Here is a 19,704-nt window from a genome sequence, read left to right on the forward strand (position 1 = left end):
TGATTGCAGTCATCAAGCAAAATAATCTATCTACTCATATTCCACATGTATTGTACTTCCAGAGCACAACAGTCAATTATCAATAGATTGTCCAGCCTACATGCTTTTGGCCACAGTGTTGCTGTTCACAACTCAATATCATTTTGGTCAGATAACCAGGACTACCATGGGACTGGACTTTGTAAGATAATCTAGCTAGCGAGATTAATGTGTATAACTCGATCCTCTCAGCAGCCCACAATGAGTTCATTAATTGTTGAAAGATGATCATTTAAAAGTTTGCACACATCGCTGTATAAGTGGATGGGAAAGCACTCGCTTCAAAAATAAATGGCAGTTTAATGCAGTCAGTGTCCACCAATTAAAATACAGCACTCTTACAATAAAGAGCTGACTTAATGAAGATGCCAAAAATCCTTAATTGTAGGACACAAAGCCTTTCATGGGCAAAAAAAAAGAAAGAAAAACGGTAAAAAAAAGAGCTTCTTTAGATTTCTTATTTAGATTTTATATTATTTTTATTTTAAGCTCTAAAAAAATGCTGGGTTAAAAAACAACCCAAGTTGGGCTGAAAATGAACAAACCCAGCAATTGGGTTGTTTTAACCCAGCGGTTGGGTTAAATGTTTACCCAACCTGCTGGGCAGTTTTATTTACCTACACTATTGTTAAAAATACTGTATTGCTTGCTTAAAATGAACCCAAAATGTTTAACATTTATTAATATGTTTAATAAATTAACATTTATTAATAAGTTTAATGAATAATTAAACAATAAACATTTATTAATTTGCTTATTGTGAATGTTGACCTTTTGATTATTATTGTTACCTCTAGTAATTATGTGTCTGATTTTTAATTTCCAACCTATCTTGGGTTCATTTTAAGCCAGCCATATAATCATTTTTAAACAAAAGTTGAGTTGAATAAAACATTTAACCCAATCGCTGGGTTAAAACAACCCAGCAATTTTTTAACCTAGCAATATTTAGAGTGTACAATTATTATAAATGATAGTATTTCTATTGAGGAATTCTCTTACGTTTCACGTGTAAAAAGTACAAACAAAGTCCCATTTCTACAATGCATTTTCCATTGCTAGCTTACTGCTGATATAAACAATATGCCACTCAAACATTTAGTCTGATTTATCGCCATTGTGAGGACCAGAAGCTCCATTTTCAGGGGTGAAAGGCTCCCCCATAGCAGCACAGTCGAGTCCTTGTAGTGCTGAAGGTGTTCTAAATTGGGAAAAGCCAAACAGTGCCAATGTGAGGTTGAAGCACTGCATTGGCCAGGGAACTCGTGTGCCGCCCCTGGGGGCCGGCATGGCACTGCACATCTGACAGCGGAAGCATGTGGCATGCGCGGGCCGTTATGGATAGAGCTGGGCGATGGGGGACTTCGCTCCGCCGCTCCCTGCCGTGCTCACTGACGGCCTCATCCGTTTCTCCAGTCCTGCCCTAATAGATCTGCAATGCCTTCCATTCCAATTAAAAGGCCCGGACGCCCTATTTGTCAAAGGACGGAAGGGACAACGAGAGAGGGGTGCTTAGCATTAGTTTTTGGAGTAATTGCCAGCCAAAACGTTGCAAATGGGAGAGAAAGGTTAGTACTGTAAAACTGGACCACTCTGGTGATTATTTCTGCCTTTTTTTTGTGGTTTGGCTTGAGTTTTTTTTTTTTTTCCCCAGTGAGCTTGAGCTCATAATGTAATTTCACAGCAGTGCAATCACTAAGGTTTGTAAGTGTTTAATTCTAATTAAAGTGTGAGGAAATAGCTGGAAGACGTTTCACAGCAAAATAACTTGTACTCAGGGTGGAAGAGTGCATGTACCCCAGTTGAACTTTTGGGGGGAAATCTGTACAACAGACATACTGTATAGTATCTGAGGAAAACAGATTCTGTGGGTGACGCTAGTATGATGGTGCCAATTTAACCACACACACGCAAAATGTCATTTATCATATGAGTATTAAGTTGAATCTCAGTTTAACCAAAAGAACATAACTGCATAAAGAATGCAGAAAAGATGGATGACCACTCTAGCATAACTCATGCACATATACGTATAAGAGAGGAGCAAAGTTTATTACTTTTTTCCTTTTCTTTTTTGTTATGTGTGTTTCTGTTCATGTCGGTGGTGGGGGAATTTCTTTCTATGGTTTAATTCAACAATAACATTTCCGATCAGGGTCTTGGGCATCTCAAGGGCATTCCTGGTGAAATTACTGGGACTCTGCACCATTTATCATAGCCTGACATGTGTCATGTTCCAGACTCCGGTGTGTAGAGGTTACAGCTGAAGACAGCTCCTTCTTTGTTGAGCAGCCATCAAAGACAACATCGCTTATTTATTAAAAAAAAAAATAAATAATAATTATATATATTGAAATAAAAAAGACAAAATACATATATATATATATATATAGAATAAATAGAGCGAGTTTAATGCTCCCAAAAAACTGAATAAAATTTAACCCCAAAATATAAAAGATGAAAATAAGTAAGAATAGTAAGCAACATTCAACACCGATATTTTAAGGCAAATAACTCACCAAGGCACTTTTACCCATTTCAGAACCAGCATGTGTATGTATAATCTTGTTCAAGTGATGGCAAGTCCTGTCATTATTAGCATGCAAGTACTGTATCTAAATCATCACAAATTTGTTTACTAATGCATTTTTTTATCTGCATGCTTCAGGGAAAAAAATATTGGCTTATGTTACATAGCTTTAATTGTTGTGGCAAACCATAGTCTTGCTTTGAGTCTGCTTTATTTAAAGGTAATTTTCAAGAGTTATTTTTTACCACTGTGGTCTATTAAACGGCCATTTGTAGCTGTAGACTTGGATCATGAGTGTTGGCTTGTTTAGTCACAGTAATGAGCACTAGAGAATGTTTCATTGAAAGGTGCTATTGTTGCTGATACACTTACAACGCCTCTTGGCATTATTCTTGAATATCGGAGCACTAAATAATCCCTGCCGGTGCATAAAATATAACACTATTGTGTAAAGACATGGCAGTTCAAGAACAGCCCGCCTTGCAATGCATCGATTCCTCGTAACAATCTACTGTAGTCACACACTGGCATCAGAAGGGGCTGGTATAGTGGACGAGTCCAGGCCATCCTAACGCTTCATTTGGAATGCTGGCATCGTTCCCACTCTGCAAAGCTTTGCTGATGTTTTTCTTTTGCTAGTTATAAATGATAATAATTAAAGGAAAATATACGATAATTAGTCACACCAGGTTTTTCCATCTGGTAGTACCTGAAAGATGTTATCACTGGTGTCTCAGAGAGAAGGAGTGATCTGGGTTCAAGTTAAGCTCTAGTTTTGACAGCATTTGTGGCATAACATTGATTAACACAGAAAATAAAGACTTGTCCCTTAGTTGTTAAAAAAAAAAAAAGTTTTGGTTACAGTAATGTACAGTAATGGAAGAACTAAGGTTTAAAATGAGAAATGTGAAGTTGGGATTTTTCATAGCACTTCCACAAACTATTTTATTATTTTATTATTCAACTGTAATTACCTTACTTTGACCTTTAATTTTTTAATTATTATAACATTTCATTATTATTATTATTATTATTAATATTATTATTAATATTATTATTATTATTATTATTATTATTAGGACCAGTCAATATTTTCAGTGTTGAACAACATGCATGCCGTTCTTTCTTTTTCATTCCACAAAAGGAGAATTAAAAAAAAAAAAAAAAAAGTCCAGCTCGTGCTGGATTTCCAACGTGAAATATAATGCCCAGAAATCCTCCAAAAAAGGTATCTGTGTACTTTCTTCACTGAGTTTAATATGTCCAGACCGTAACTCCAGTCGTGAGATAATAGTCAGAATGACTTCTTTTTGAAACTAATGCAACTGATATATTTACCTCAGAGAAGAATGTACATGGATTGTATTTCATGTAGCATTTTTCTTAATATTGATTTCTCACAACTTGTGTACTTTTTCTGAGCGAGTCGGAGTGAAATGCAGCGCTAACAGAGTCTCACATGCACAAAAGACCAACGAGCCATGGTGATTTTCTTATTTCGAATTTTGGTTAAATAATACATTAAATTTCAGTTTGTTTTTTTAACAAACCCCATCATGTACATACCCCTAGAACACTTGGAATATACAACATGTGTTTCACTGCCATTATATGGACGAGAGCGAGCAGGACATTTTTTAAAAATGATCCTTTTGTGGTCCGAAAAAAAAAAGAAGGGCATAAAGCATTAGAACAACAACCTGGTGAGTAAATGATGACTTAATTTTCATTTTAGGGTGAACTAACCCCTTAACTTGAATTGAATCTGGAAAAATTCTGGAAGTTAAACAGTGAAGTTAAATAAATTACTTTTTTTTTTTTTTTTTTTGTATAGATTACAGTTTAACAAAGTACAATTACACAATATAACATGCATTTTTAATAATAATTATAATAAATGTTTCATTTTTATTTTACACTTGCTGATCTGCAAATTATCAGATCAGAATAAAAGATATTTTCTAAAATATATTCAGTATACATTTTCGGTCTGTGCTTCAGCACCCAGGTGGTGGCAGCTTAAAACTAGTACTCACAACAGGTGAGGAAATCATTACTTTTGTCAATGGTGTCCAAGTGATCTTGATTGATTTGAGATGTCTTATGTTGTGACCAGTCACTTTCTTCATAGGATTAATGAGACCCCTCCGGTCTGTTCAATACATGTGTCAATTAGAGACTTACAATGGTGTTACAGTCGCCCTCTACACCACATTCTGATTTACACAATGCCTGAACATTTGCAATCAGTCCTATAGGCATACATTCAATATTTGCTTATGTAAAATAGGAGAGATAAAAACAGATCATAATAGTGAAACTACATTTATTATGTATTTAAATTAGCTAAAAATGCTGGTGTAAAAAACAACCCAAATTGGGTTGAAAATGGACAAACTCAGCGATTGGGTTGTTTTAACCCAGCGGTTGGGTTAAATGGTTGTCCACAGACAATTAATTACTAGAGACAACAATAATAATCAAAAGGTGAACATTTATTAATAAGCAATTTAATAAATGCTTATTGTTTAATTATTATTCATTAAACTTATTATTTTCCCAAATACTTTGGGTTCATTTTAAAAAGGCAATACAGTAATTTTTAAACAATAGTTGAGTTAAATAAAACTACCCAGCAGGTTGGGCAACCCAACTTTTGGGTTTACAACAACCCAATAACTGAGTTTGTCCATTTTCAACCCAACTTGGGTTGTTTTTAACCCAGCATTTTTTTAGAGTGTACTAAATTCCTTACCAGGTGTCAACAAAATGCATACAACTATCAGTAATGGTCTGTTATGTAAGAATATGCATGATTCCAAAATCCATAAGTAACAAGTGCATTTTAGCTTTCCACGCATAAAATGGCTCCTTCTTCAAGTGCTAAGTGATTCCTACACTGGCCCACCTTCAAGAAATGAATGTGATATGTCATTGTTTAGGAAGTACATCAGTAATTGCTGACATAGTGAAATGTAAAACACTGCCAGGAATTTGTGGGGGGTGGGGAGACATATAAAATTAATTAATTGCACCAGTACATTATTTATAACTTAATATGATATAGTGGCGCATTTTAGCATAGCACTGTATATGCACATTTTGGAGATACTAAAAGACAAATGACTAATTATACATAAAAATGGGCCTTTTGGTGATGGAGGCATGTAAAATAAATTACAGACGTGGCTTCTTATAAATTACCAAACATGGTTTTAAACATTGTTTGGAAAATTGCCATGGCGACCAAAGCTTGTCTAATATCTTTCTCTATACGAACAGCTCATTACACGACACAACAACCCTTTTTCAAAGTGCTGAGTGCCAGATTAATATATATTAGGAACTGGTGAGGCAGCCCTCATTGTGCTAAGAAGAATGGAGGAAACTTCTCCCAGGCATTTACATGTGCATTCAAACTGGCTGTCATTACAGAGAGTAACAGCTTAACAAATGCTATACATCAGATTCTCTCTTTCTGGCACAGACACAACTTGTAATCATGCGTTTTGTCAAGCACCCTTTCTTCAGTGAGCATGTGCAGACAAATGTAGAAAAAAAAAAGTAAATAAATAAAATAAATAAATACTGAAATACTGGATTATACTGATACAAATACATAAATTTAAGTGGATCCAGGTCTCTTTGACTTTGAATTAAAAAAAAACAAAAGTTTAAAATTAACATGCCTTCAATGGTATTAAATGCCCTAATCCTTATCCTATACATTAAGGCAGAGGCGAAAAGACGCTAAAGTGTATGTGCGTTGGAGGGCTGTGTGTCCAGCAATGCCTGTTCATGACTGAAAAATTGCTTGGGCTCAGGCTTAGAGGGATTTAAGCTTCTTGAGATCCGTTCTTAAATTGCTGGCAGTTTCTCATTGTATATCTCTTTTTTCCTTTTCTGTTCTCTGTCTGAAGCTTATATGTACTTTAATCTCAAGTACAAGAAGTGGCTTTGGTAAGAAAACAGACGCTTCACAAAAGAGTGACTCAAAGAGAAACTAAAAAAAAAGAACAGTGTCAGCTTTGGCAGAGACTTGACTGAAATTTTACAACAACTCCAATAGTTTTGTTTTAAGTTTTGTTTTGATATGATCAGCTTTTTTCACACCTTGATGTAAAAAATATTTATATTGTCTATAATATAGGTCCTATATTTTATATATATATATATATATATATAAAATATACGAAAAGAAGGCGATACTGGATAAACTGCAAAAGTATTTAAACCAAAACACTAACATATTTTAATTGATGATTTTTATTTTTTTCTGGGGAATCCTTTTTTTATTGCTGCTATTAAATATTGCTTTTTGTTCCTAAGATATAAATATTTTTAGTCAGCAGCAGGTTTTATTGAGTGTGTCGAAAACTACATCATCTAATGCCCTTCAGTGCACCATTCTTTAAAATCTCTTCACACAGCTTCTCCAGAGATCATGAGCTTGCCTTCTCTTCATAGCGGTTGACTAATATTAACAGTGCCATGTGTCTTCAGTGCCCTCTGCAGCTAGAAAAGGTGAGTGCATGGAATGGATGCACTAAAAAGAGCTGTTCCCCTTGATATTGCAAAATAAAGCACTGCCTTTTCACAACCAATCAAAAAAAAAAAAAAAGGGGGAAAAAGCATGATTTTTAAAATTGAAATTAAAAAGGCATGTTTTTTTTTTTATATCAAGCCTCTGTAATGTAAGGACAACTGTCTGAGAAACTAAAAACACTTATCTCTGTATATTTTGCTACTTGATGCGGTCAAATTCTGTTTTAAGGCCGGAACACACCAAGCCGACGGCGACGAACTAGTGGCGACGAAAGCAGACTGCGGGGTCGGCTGGCGTCGGCTGGCGTCGGCAGCGTCTGGGTCCAAAGTTGCCCTGACACACCAAGCCGACGTTCGACAGCCGACGGCCAAATAGCACGTCCGTTCTGCGCCTGCGTGAGATGAAATGCCTTTCCATGCCAGCAGGTGGCAGTAGTTTGTGTTCGTTGCTATGGTTCGTTGCTAGGGAGACCGGAAGAGCTACAGGGATACAAAACATAAACAAAGGTGCATGAAAAACCAGTTCTCGCTCATCACATACGGATTCGTGTTATTTCAAAAATGTCCGACACGTTGCAAATGGCACTGGCTTTGTCAGCCCTTGGTCTTTTGCTTGTGGAAGAGGAAAAGAAGAAGCGGATGAGAAAAATACGGAGAAAGCGCACTAAATGGGTGAAACCATGGATACTCCAGAGACAGGCCCAAGGTGCTTTCCCGAACCTGTGTCGAGAGCTCGAGTTACAGGAAACTTGTGGTTTTAAAAATTTCGCTCGGCTTTTTCCCACTCAATTTCACATGTTAAAAGAACTTATTAGTCCAATCATACAGAGAACAAACACGAACTACCGGGATTGTATCTCCGTGGGGAACGTCTGATGATTACACTACGGTTCTTGGCAACAGGTAAGGTTATTCGTTGTTTGAACATTTCATTAAAACACCTTTTCAGTTGTGTTTATTTTGGTGTATTATGAAGCATTATAAAAGTGAAAAGAATTTTATTATTTTGTATCCAGTTGTAGCCTACTTTAAAAAGACACAATGTATAAAACATTATTATGGTTGTTTGTAGCACAATGTCTTTAATAACTGATAAAAAAAATATTTGCTTTAATGTAGTGTAGTACAAATGCATTAAAAGTGTTAGATTTGACTCTGTAAAAGGTGTGGAAAATTAATAGTGGAGTTATGTGTTTGTAATCTTTGCAGGAGAAAGCTTCAAGAGCCTTTCTTACCAATTCCGGGTGGGAATGTCCACAATTCAGCAATTTGTTCCTGAAACCTGTGCAGCAATCTACCAAGTCTTAAAAGAGAAATACCTAAAGGTATACATGTATCTGTTTAATGTTTTTTGTTTTAGCCCAAAAATGAGCAATTTTTTTGATCTCTCAGATATTGTTTTAGGAGGCCTCTGATGTAGAAATTAAAGATTTTTCAGTTTTTTTACATTTTAATAAGGGTAATTTTAGGGTCTTATATTGTAGTAGATAAACTGAAAGAATAGACAGGATGGTAGACCATGTGTCGAGGGCAGAGATCTAAGTATTATCCATCAAATTATAATTTCAATGCAAATAAAATTCCACTACTACATTCAAACAATACAGTCTGGCTGGCCTATTATGCTCTCTACTTATCATACTAAAAGAACACATTCATCCCCCCAGAGCACTTACAGGTTCATATTCAAGACCATTCATACCTGTCCCTGAACAATGCAACAGGCATCTCCCCCCAAAATCCAAAACATAAAGAGCCTAATGCTGACCTATAAACACTTCTTCAACCCAATAGCATTGTGAGGACGAACAATAGAACCCATTAACTATGTAAATGTGATCTTGAGAGAAAAAAACATTTGCAGGCATTTTTTTTTAAATTTTTGAAAGTGATGTTGTAATTCTGCAGAAGTGGGCTTTGCAGGGTTAATTCAAGAATGTCAAAATCACTGAGTTATTAATGGTCTGACGAGTTAAACTAATTTCTTTTAATTATATTGTTTTTTAGTGCCCAGACACAGTGGAAGAGTGGCAGCAAGTAGCCGTTGGATTCCAGAATCAGTGGCATTTCCCAAATTGCCTGGGTGCTCTGGATGGAAAGCACATTAACATTCGTCCCCCTCCAGGATCTGGATCTAAATTCTTCAACTACAAGCATACATTCTCAATAGTGCTTATGGCACTGGTAGACAGCAACTACAGATTTCTGTATGTTGATGTGGGCTGCAACGGGCGCATTTCAGATGGTGGAGTGTTTGGGGGATGCTCATTGCAGGATGCCTTGGAGAAAAGAACATCCAACATTCCTGCACCTGCACCACTTCCTGAATCAGACCAGCTGGCCCCTTACTGCATTGTGGCTGATGAGGCATTCCCCTTAAAGGAATACCTCATGAAGCCATACCCGAACCGCAAGCTGTCTGTAGAGCAACGCATATTCAATTACAGACTTTCGCGAGCTCGAAGGGTGGTTGAAAATGCATTTGGCATCCTGGCAAATCGTTTTCGCGTCCTACTAACCACCATTAATATTCAAAGCACTGCCAAAGTGGAGGACATTGTTTTGTCTTGCTGTGCTCTGCACAACTTTCTGCGCAAAGAGTGCTGTGAAGTGTACATGGCAGGAATCGACCAGGAAGAACAAGATCATGACACTGTCCCTGGAAGATGGAGAGAAGACCCTGGCCTACAGCAGGCCTCTCTGCCACGCACAACCAACAGTACAACACACGCCAAACAGCTCAGGGATAAACTGTGCCAGTACTTTAATTCGGACACCGGTGCAGTGCCCTTTCAGTGGGGCAAAATATAAGCATGTAGCAAACTTGTTTCTTTCCCCCTTGACCTTGGTTTATGTTTTATAACAATGGTGTGAATTTGCAAAATAAAGTTTATATTTTTACATCATTGTGTTTTGTGATTTTTTTTACATAAAGAACAGTGAAGTACCTTTTACACAAAGTCAGTGTTTTATTTTCAAATGTGCAAAAATAGCATTAAGGTAATTTACAGAAAAATATCAACAGTTGGTATTTAAAATAAATAAAATGTACAGAAATATAAACTTTGCATAAGTACTCTAATATAACGTACAACTAAGCGTGACATATTTACTAAATGCTACAATATCTGTTTACAATTTTGCTACATAAAAAATTACAAGTGTGTATACTGATTGGAAGATGCATCCAGTGCATGGTTGTGGCCCACTGAATATTTGAAAATGCAATTATCAACCTCATGCTGGAAATGTGGCAGTAGATGTGGTGGCAAATTCCGCATTCTGTGTTCAAGATTTTTGCAGTAAGCTGAGATGGCATCATTGGTGTTTTCCTGTGATGCCAACTTTTCCAGAGTTTTGCCGATGGTGCGCATCAAGTTTGTGGATTCCTCGCTGGAGGATTCGTCTTGCATCTTCCTGCGCTTCCCTGGAGGCTTTGGTTTTATGTTGGAGCTTTGCAAATGGTCCTTTCTCATGGCTGTGGACTCAGTTCCACAGATGGTGGATTCAGCCAAGGGTGTACTTGACCGTAGGTCAGCATCACTGAAGCTGGGGTCTTCATGGGTGCCAGTCCAGGTGTCACTGTTGGTACCATCTGAGGGTGAACAGGAATCACTATCAGCCGCAGGTTCCTTAAAAAACATAAGATACAAATGTGACAAGTTAATGTAATGGCTTGACTTAATATGCGGAGTTACTTGTGAATAGACTCTTTTAAAGAAGCACTTGCCATCTTACAAAAAGCAAAATGTTTATTTTATTCTGAAATTAAACAATAAATAAATAAATAAATATAAATATATTTGTTTATTTACCATGATCATTAGATTTGAAGTGCTCTCCTTCCTTTTTGTGTGAGGCTCTAGAAACTGCAGGCGGTTCAGGATCCATTGCTGCCTGCCAGTCTTCTGAGCTCCAGAACTTCCTGAGGGTCCTTGTTTCTTATAACGCATGTATTGGGTTCGCAATGAATCCCACCGCTTCTTGAGCTCTTTTTCTGAGGGACAAAGTAAAATTTTGTAAGCATTAAGTGTTATGGCTGCTTATTTTGTCACTTTAATGAGTATTTGTTATGCCAACAAATGTTACTTTTTGCTGTATTGTTAATTATATTATTAACAATTTGATTAACTTTAATATTATTATGAAATATGAGATGCTAGCACAGCACATATTAATTACTGTCTGTTTCCATAAACAAACTTAGTTTGGTACACACAAAACACTAAAATGGTTATATTAGTTTTACTATGGACTATTGAACAATTACAAACAAGCTTTCTCAATTGCCAAAAAGGAAATCTTACCTGATATGACGAGTTTATTTTCGATCTCACGCCACAGTTCAGCTTTCAGCACACGGTTGACATAACATTTTTCCGTAATGTCATACAAACCCGGCCTTTCCTGGATCATGTTGATCAATTCGTCTTCACTTGCCTCGTTCCAGATAGCCATGTCTTTCACGTACCTAAGGTAAACAATGTGTGTTCCCTCTTGACTTCGTCGTTTACTTGCTTCGTCACTTCCGTTTTTCTTTTCTCATGCACTGGTTCGCTAGCTGAACAGCCAATCAGAATGATCATATGGCCCGACGGCCCGACGAGGTCCAACGCCGATTCAACATTTCGAATCGGCCGAAACAAAGCCGACGAGGACCAACTTCAGCCGACGGTGCAGAACACACCGAGGAAACTTAGTCGGCCGACGAAGAAAAACTGCCCGACGGCCGACCGTCGGCTTGGTGTGTTCCGGCCTTTATGAGACAACAATGGGTTCTGTTTGTTCACCTCTCGCTGCCCCCTGCTTTTCCACTAGACCATCTAACATCATATTTTCAGCTGTAAACCCAGTGACCTGGGCTTTCTGACGAGTGATTTTTTGTAACTTCTCTGAGCAAACCCCATCAGGTCCTCAAGCCTGCTGTTTTTAAATTTCTACTCTTTCTTTCTTTAGTGTTTGATCTGATCTTCTGTATTCTTGTAATAGTCTTGACCTTCACCTATGATTCTCTTTAAGTTACTGTGTAATGCCATTGAAAGACTCGATAATGACAGTGTAAACAACTGTGCTGCTCTGACATGAGGTCATATAAAACATAACCTTACCATCTGACATCGTGGCTTCACAAATTCACTGATTCTGCAGACTGTGAAAATCATATTTACAATGAGGCATTTTATATTTATCGTTTACAATTTTCAAGAAAGGTTTAATAAATTAGAATTAAAGAATTTAATAAAATAAAAATAAATAAATAAAATAAAATAAAAAAACAGCAAAGTTCAGAGTCTGCTGACCAGCACATAATGAACACGAAGAAGTCTGTTTGTTGTGAAAGACTCTAATATGGTGGAAAGAACTTGAGAAAAGGTCAAAGAGGTCATTTGCACCGGATTCCCACCTCTCCTCTGGCACATCACTCAAAACAGATTGGGATGCCAATCATGCACACAGCTGGCGTCATTGTCCTACTGCAGGGAGACATATCTCTCTTCCACACTCACACACACACTTCTCTGCTCAAGTTGCCATAGTAACTAATATCTAAGTCTGCTTTTACTCCTGTCCTGTCATTATATGAGCTATCACTTGTTGAGTAGGCCAATTGTTTGACTTTGGCAAAAAGCAAGCAATAGTTATCATGTTTATTCAGTTCATCACTGACAGAGAATTATATGAATGCTGAAAATAGTAGTAATTGCTACGTAATAGTGTTACACGATACTGGAATTTCTAACTTTGGTAAGATGCCTTTAAAAATATTGATATTCGATAGTATTTTCGATACCACAGGGAAAACTGCCATATACAGTATACCACCATACTAGCCTGACTTCGTCATACTCATATTCTAGGCAGAATGTGAGTCTGATACTGCTCCATTGCACTTGAATTATGGGGCGTGTCTTAACCGAACCAGTAAAAAAAAAAAAACTCTGCACTCAATTGGATAGACCTACAACCAATCAGAGCAACGCAGTAAGTGACGTATGTTGAACTTGTACTTAAACTTTTGCCGAATCCCGTTGGAAGGATGGCAAACACATCTTTCCCATCGACAAATGCCTTGATTGCGGTTCTTTGTTCGTCTTTTAAAATTGAATGCGCTGTCGATTTCTTTTATTACAGACGTGATAGCGGAATCTAAACATCTTACTTCTCTAGCAGTCATCGTTGGTGAAAACCAATTCAACCCAAGCGCTCTTTGATGACGTGGGTGCTTACGTAACCGCAGATAGCCTGTCAATCATCGATTAAAGCCCGCCCTAGCAATTTGATTGGCTCGGCCTTCTGGGAGCCGAGCATAATTACTCCACAATGGATCGAGTCCAGACCGAACTTCCCGTCGAAAAAATGTTGTGGGCGGGGTTCGGGCTGGCACCCAGGCTACCACCATACAGATAATTTGTTTAATTTTGTTGTAATAGCTTTAAGCTGTAATAGCTTAGTAATCAAATGTAAAAAATAACACTGGATAGTTTTCATTGTAACACCATGTCCTAACCAGACGCGATGTGATAAGATTCCAGTGAAGAGCAATTTGACTGTCCACACTAGACGTGACGCGACAATGAGAAGCGATAAAATCAATCAAAAACCACAGCCAATCAGAATTAGGGCTGGGTATCGTTCAAAAATGTTCGATACCAAGACAATACCGATACCTTGACTTCGATACCGATACCTAAACGATACCTTTTTCGATACCAATTTTATAAAATCTGTTTAAACAAGATTACATAACCTCAAAAAAAATCTTTGGTTTTATATTTTAACTTTGTTGACCTTTTTTCAGACTCAAAGACTCATCTCCTGAGCCACTGCGGGGAATAATAAAAAAGCACAAATTAACAAAATTTACCCAACACAATAAATCAGTGCAAATAGTTTTAATAAAGTTTAGTTTTCAATGCAAACATTCAGTATGTGAGGCTCTTTTTAAATCACTCAGCAAATGTTCTTCTTCAAAAAATTTATTATTATTATCAAGATCAAAGCGGAAGTAAGAGTGACGCAAGTTCGTTGCGTCTTACCGTGAAATAAGAGTTCTGTGTCTTTATTAAAATCAACACATTAATGATTCATCTCTCATCCACCCGCAATTAATTTGAATGTTATTTTTTTATTACTTGGCCCGACCCGCAGATTATCCGCAGTATCAGGAGGACGCGGATACCCCTTTTTCAGCAGAATTATTCGCGTTCTGGAGCCAGAGGCAGAGCCTGTGCTCGTGCAGGCGAACGAGCCTGTCACAAACCGGTTGCGTGTTTCCATAGACTTGAGGGACGAAAGCTGTAAAGCTGCTGTGTGTTGTACCGGTCCATAACTAGTCTAAAAAACATTGCGCGTTCCACTGTTTCTGCAGGCAGTGCTACACTTTTGTTTTCTGTTAACAGTATCTGTAGTGAACCGGCTGCTCACATAAACAGCCGTTTCTCACCCGTCCATTCGGAGATAAACTGAAAACGAAACCGTTGATTCACTCGCCCTCTCGTACATAGGGTCTCTCTCGCGCGTATAGTTTTATATATTTAGATATAAATAATAATGTAGCGCAACGTTACTTGCTCCTCAACGAGACAGCGAAAGCATTTCTCCGCCCCTCTCCTCGGCTCCATTCTGAGGTACCGAAATTTGGTACCGAATGACAAGACACTTTTCGATACTCGATGGTATCGAGGCAGTTCGATCGGTACCTAAAAAGTATCGAGTTCAGTACCCAGCCCTAATCAGAAGAGAGTGTGGGAAATAGAAACTGTTTCTAAATCAGAAGCGTCGTGTGTCGCCGTCACGCCTGGTTAGGACAAAAATTCTGATTAACATGGAAAAGATACCTTTTACCACGTGTCGCGTCGCATCTGGTTAGGACAGGGTGTAAAAATTAATTAAAGATTAATGCTTAATTAAAGTTATTCAGACAGGTTTATTGGACTGCTGTCACTTTAAGAACGTATGCACGAATCCAATATACTGTTACACAACAGGTGTTTTCTCTCAACTATTTACATTCCAAAACTGTTTAAGTGCAATAAGCCACGAAAAAGAAGTCAATTTGGCACTCATAAGCTGTTTGAAAGCGGCTTTATGAGAGTGCCACTCATATAGATCATTGGTGCACTCATTATGCAAAATACAAGCACTATTCAACTGGAGCCAATGAGACAAGTCAGTGAGAGGAAGCGGGTGTGTGTCAAACTCTTGGTGTATCGATCCTGCAGAAAAGGAGTATTTGAACCATTTCAGATATTTCAGTATCAATGCATATCGAAATAGCAATATTTTTGGCAACACTTGATGTAAGACAACTGAGTCTAGATAGATAGATAAATAGATAGACAGACAGATATTCAGCAAAAAATGAAAAATTTGATGTTTCAGATCGCGTTCTGACAACGGCAGTGATGTCTCGCGCTTATACTTCAATGAGTGCTAGACGTCACTTCCATTGTAAGAGCGCGATCAGACCTCACTAAGCAAGTGCTGAACGCAGTTGGACATAGTGGTGTATTAGAGGTAAAAAATTATATAAATAAAATGTTTCTCGCATAAACTGATTGTTTCGTCTTAGGACATCAATGTGTCGTCACAAGCCGCAGGGTATAATTTGGATTTGTCTATGCAAGTTTTTTCAACTCTTACTGATTGTGTTGCCATTCACTCCCATTATTTCAATGACAGACGGCAACGGTTGCAGTTAAAAATCATAATTTGTGTTCTACTGAAGAAACAAAGTCACCTACATCTGGGATGCGCTGGGGGTAAGCAGATAAACATCAAATTTTCATTTTTGGGTGAACTATCCCTTTAAGAGTTGGTATAGGGAGCTGATGCTACATACAAAGTAGCATCAGATCAGATGAAGCAGATGTTGTCACTTTTAATGACATCATAGATTACCCAAGAGCTTAGTCCAATTCTCTCTTTCAATGTGTTTCAGAGGCTAGGCAAAATGCAAGAGGTTCAAATACTGAGTCCAGGCTTGTGGCTCCCTGTAGAGTCCCCACTCTTCAAAAACTCCTTTATGAAAAGTCTTTCAATGCAATGGCCTTCGCTATCCTTTGCCTTTTGCTCTGGTTCTTTTCCCATGCGCCAGACTCAGTTCTCTCAACGGTAGAGTACGGTACTCTCTCTTCCCAGAAACCTGCACACCAGAGCTAATGACATTACTGTGCGATCAGCCCAGAGTGGAGGTTGCTGATGTGTCATTAATAGGAATTTCCCCATCTATTATATCAGCTCCATTAGGCACAATTTTGCATACATCTACTCCTCCTATTCAAACATGCCTGATAACACTGATACCGATGTCATTCTTTGTTATGTGGTACTATTCACCCAATGTCCATTTTCTGGGATCTATCCTTGAAGGATCAGTCTATTCACTTCCTTTTTGACATGGTAAAAAGACTGAAAATTTAGTGTAAAAAAAAAAAATCAATCTGCTCTATATATATTTTTTTATTTTTTTTAAATGCTTGTTCCTCTGAGACACAAATGCATGCTAGAACCAGACGAATATACTGCAGCCTCCTCCTTAGTTAGATATAAAGACAATTTTCCATTTGGAAATACATCAGGGTCCTAGCTCATTTCCGCAGGTATCTGACAGGAGCTGCCAGTGTCCCTGTTCCCCTGCAGGGCCCACAGCTACCCAAGCAAAACAAGCTCCACTAATCTGAGAGGGCCTTGACCTCTGTTCATGATCTTTGTCACTGACAACTCCGGGACGTGGTTATTACAGACATTGATTGTAATTGGTTCTTCTGGTATGTGTGCTGATTATTCTTTTGCCAGGCAGCTGAGTCCCTGGAGCCGTGTCAAGTCATTTGAGCCCTTGGTACAGTGTACACATTCCACCTAAACACCGCCTTCCGTTCATCGCCATATTGCCTCGATCCAGCTTATACGGGTTCAGCAAGTCAGGTGGAAATAACCGGGCACAGGCTTAGTGCATGTGTCATAAACTATGCACGTAATTCAACAAGAACATCCCCCTCAGTGCTACATTTCCTGTGAGAGTTCCCACAGTTTTCGTTCTAATATCCTGTCCCGGATTAGACCATCAGATCACACCAGAAAGGGAGTGCTGGAGAGGTGTGAGATCGCTTAGCCAAAGTAAGTGTCCTTAAAGTTAAAAGACAGCACAGCGTTGAAGGCCTCTTTAAGGACAAATTGTTTAAAGGGATCACTCACCATAAATAACTAACATCAGCATATTAGAATGACTTCTAAAGGATCATGTGACACTAAAGACTGGAGTAACAAACATTTTCACTGGCCCCACAACAAAAAATTAATAAAAGTAAAAGACAAGAAAATGGGCCTATAACTCATTGTCTTTGTTACATTTAACCTCAATAAATAGGGTTATGACACCAAAAGCTACAAGATTGACTTATAGTTTAAATATTGTTAGACAAATAAACAACTGTAATAAATAAAATATTAAGAAATAATCAAATTACGAGTAATCGCACAAATTAATATAACAGAACAAACAATGAAATAATTGTTGCTTTTCAAGTTTTTCATGTAGGTTTAAACAGGAGATTTTCAGGTACAGAAATTGTAATCTAATGTATAACTATATAACTATAGAATAGATTAAACTTTATTAAAGTTAATCAGTCAAGAGCAGTTACAGATGCATAAAAATGTTTTTAATGTTGAAAATATAAAACGTTAAATACTGTTATTTGAAATTATAAAAAAAAAAAATTAAGACACTTTAAATGTGAAATTAAACCCGCCCGTAGGTGGCAGCGAATCACTGTTAATGAGCGAATCAGATTCAACTGATTCATTCAAGCAGCTGATTCATTCACGAAGTGTTGCTCAGAGACACAAAACAATTCTGTGGACTTTGGAACTATATTCGTTGGTGAAATAGACGATTTGGTGTCTTAAATGTAAGTCACTGGATATTAAGTTCTTGTTCATTAAACTGTACGCTGAATGAAATCAATATCACATTTGTTATCATGCTAATATTTGGAGAAAAACGGCGCTCTTTGTGTAATATTGGTTAACTATATTAAATTATATAAATATGAAATATGTACTGGGGCATTTTTGCCCCTTATCTTGAATTCTGGGGGCATTATAAAGGCATTTTAGTAGACTAAATCACGCAGTGTGCACTCTAAATATGAAGATATATAACGCACACCCTACAGCACTGGCCCGATCGGGCAAGTGACCGTTCAGTCTACTGTCCCAAGCGTTGTTCACACTGGCCCCGGGCCATCGGGCAGTCCTTATTGTCGAGCCCTGTATTTATATCATTGCATTTTTTTCCAACATCTCATATTTGTGTATCCAAAAAAATATTTAAAACATTATTTATGCAGTTGTAATTTTGCTGTATAAATGCATTCATGTACCTCTGACCTTCTTTACACAGTCTGTGTAACTATATATAAATGCTACTTCAGATGCAGATTGTTTACTCTGATTTCATATGATTGGTTATTATTAAGTTGGCTTGAAAAAGCCAACTTACTGTTATGCTATTTTCTTCTGAGACAAAAATTTCCAACTCTAACTCCTCCTAGAGCTTTAACTCTACATACTGCAAACTAATCTAATCTATCTATCTATCTATCTATCTAAACTAATAAACTGATACTTTCAAACTGAAAACTTTCAAATTTCAAACTTTTAAAACTACTTCAAACTTTCTAGCTAGGCTTTTTCAAGCCAACTTAAAGTTTGTCTTTAAACTTTTTAATCTAGTTCTAATTGAACTTACTGCTAAAATTTAAGAATTTGACATGAAAGATGACACAGACATTTAATTTTTTTTTTTTTGGGGGGTGTGTGTGGGGGGGGTTCAACTCTTAGTGAACTATTCGTCTCACAATTCTGACTCACAATTGTGAGTTAAAGGGATAGTTCACCCAAAAACATGTTTATCTGCTTACCCCCAGGGCATCCAAGATGTAGATGACTTTTTTTCTTCAGTCGAACGCAAATTATGATTTTTAACAGCAACCGCTGCCGTCTGTCAGTCAAATAATAGCAGTGATTGGGAACTTGAACAATAAGAGTCGAAAAAACTTCCATAGACAAATCCAAATTAAACCCTGCAGCTCGTGACGGCACACTGATGTCCTAAGACACGAAACGATCGGTTTGTGCAAGAAACCGAACAGTATTTATATAATTTTTTACCTCTAATACACCACTTTGTCCAACTTCTTTCAGCTTCCGGCTAGTGAGGTCTGATCGCGCTCTGACAACGGAAGTGATGTCTCGCGCTCATTGAAGTATATGGACGAGACATCACTTCAGTCAACAGAACGCGTTTTTTGACCTCACTAACAGGAAGCTGAACGAAGTTGGTCATGTGGTGTATTAGAGGTAAAAATGATATAAATAATGTTCGGTTTCTCGCACAAACCGATCGTTTTGTGTCTTAGGACATTAATGTGTCGTCACGAGCCGCAGGTTTTATTTTGATTTGTTTTATTTACTGTTATAGTTGAAGTTCCCATCTACTGCTATTATTTGACTGACAGACGGCAACGGTTGGAGTTAAAAATCATCATTTGTGTTCGACTGAAGAAAAAAAGTCACCTACATCT

General features: G+C 37.5%; 1 protein-coding gene across 1 annotated transcript; it reads right to left on the minus strand.

The window, feature by feature from the left end:
* Positions 1-10,160: 10,160 nt before the first annotated feature.
* LOC137022857 (transcription factor Adf-1-like) lies at positions 10,161-11,858 on the minus strand. The gene is made up of 3 exons (XM_067389334.1): positions 11,422-11,858; positions 10,930-11,111; positions 10,161-10,746 (listed from the first exon to the last, which is right to left on the minus strand). Exons 1-3 carry the CDS (start codon positions 11,570-11,572, stop codon positions 10,270-10,272), a joined length of 810 nt encoding a protein of 269 aa, XP_067245435.1. The 5' UTR covers positions 11,573-11,858; the 3' UTR covers positions 10,161-10,269.
* Positions 11,859-19,704: the final 7,846 nt, after the last annotated feature.

The sequence above is a fragment of the Chanodichthys erythropterus genome, chromosome 7, assembly GCF_024489055.1.
Source record: "Chanodichthys erythropterus isolate Z2021 chromosome 7, ASM2448905v1, whole genome shotgun sequence".
NCBI classification, from domain to species: Eukaryota; Metazoa; Chordata; class Actinopteri; order Cypriniformes; family Xenocyprididae; genus Chanodichthys; species Chanodichthys erythropterus.

What these genes read in the sequence shown, in the direction of transcription:
- LOC137022857 (XM_067389334.1), bottom strand. Translation starts at nt 11,572, where the DNA reads ATGGCTATCTGGAACGAGGCAAGTGAAGACGAATTGATCAACATGATC. An exon ending in AAATAAACTCGTCATATCAG is followed by an intron (nt 11,112 to 11,421) that starts GTAAGATTTCCT and finishes TTTGTCCCTCAG; the next exon opens with AAAAAGAGCTCAAGAAGCGG. An exon ending in CTTCAAATCTAATGATCATG is followed by an intron (nt 10,747 to 10,929) that starts GTAAATAAACAA and finishes ATGTTTTTTAAG; the next exon opens with GAACCTGCGGCTGATAGTGA.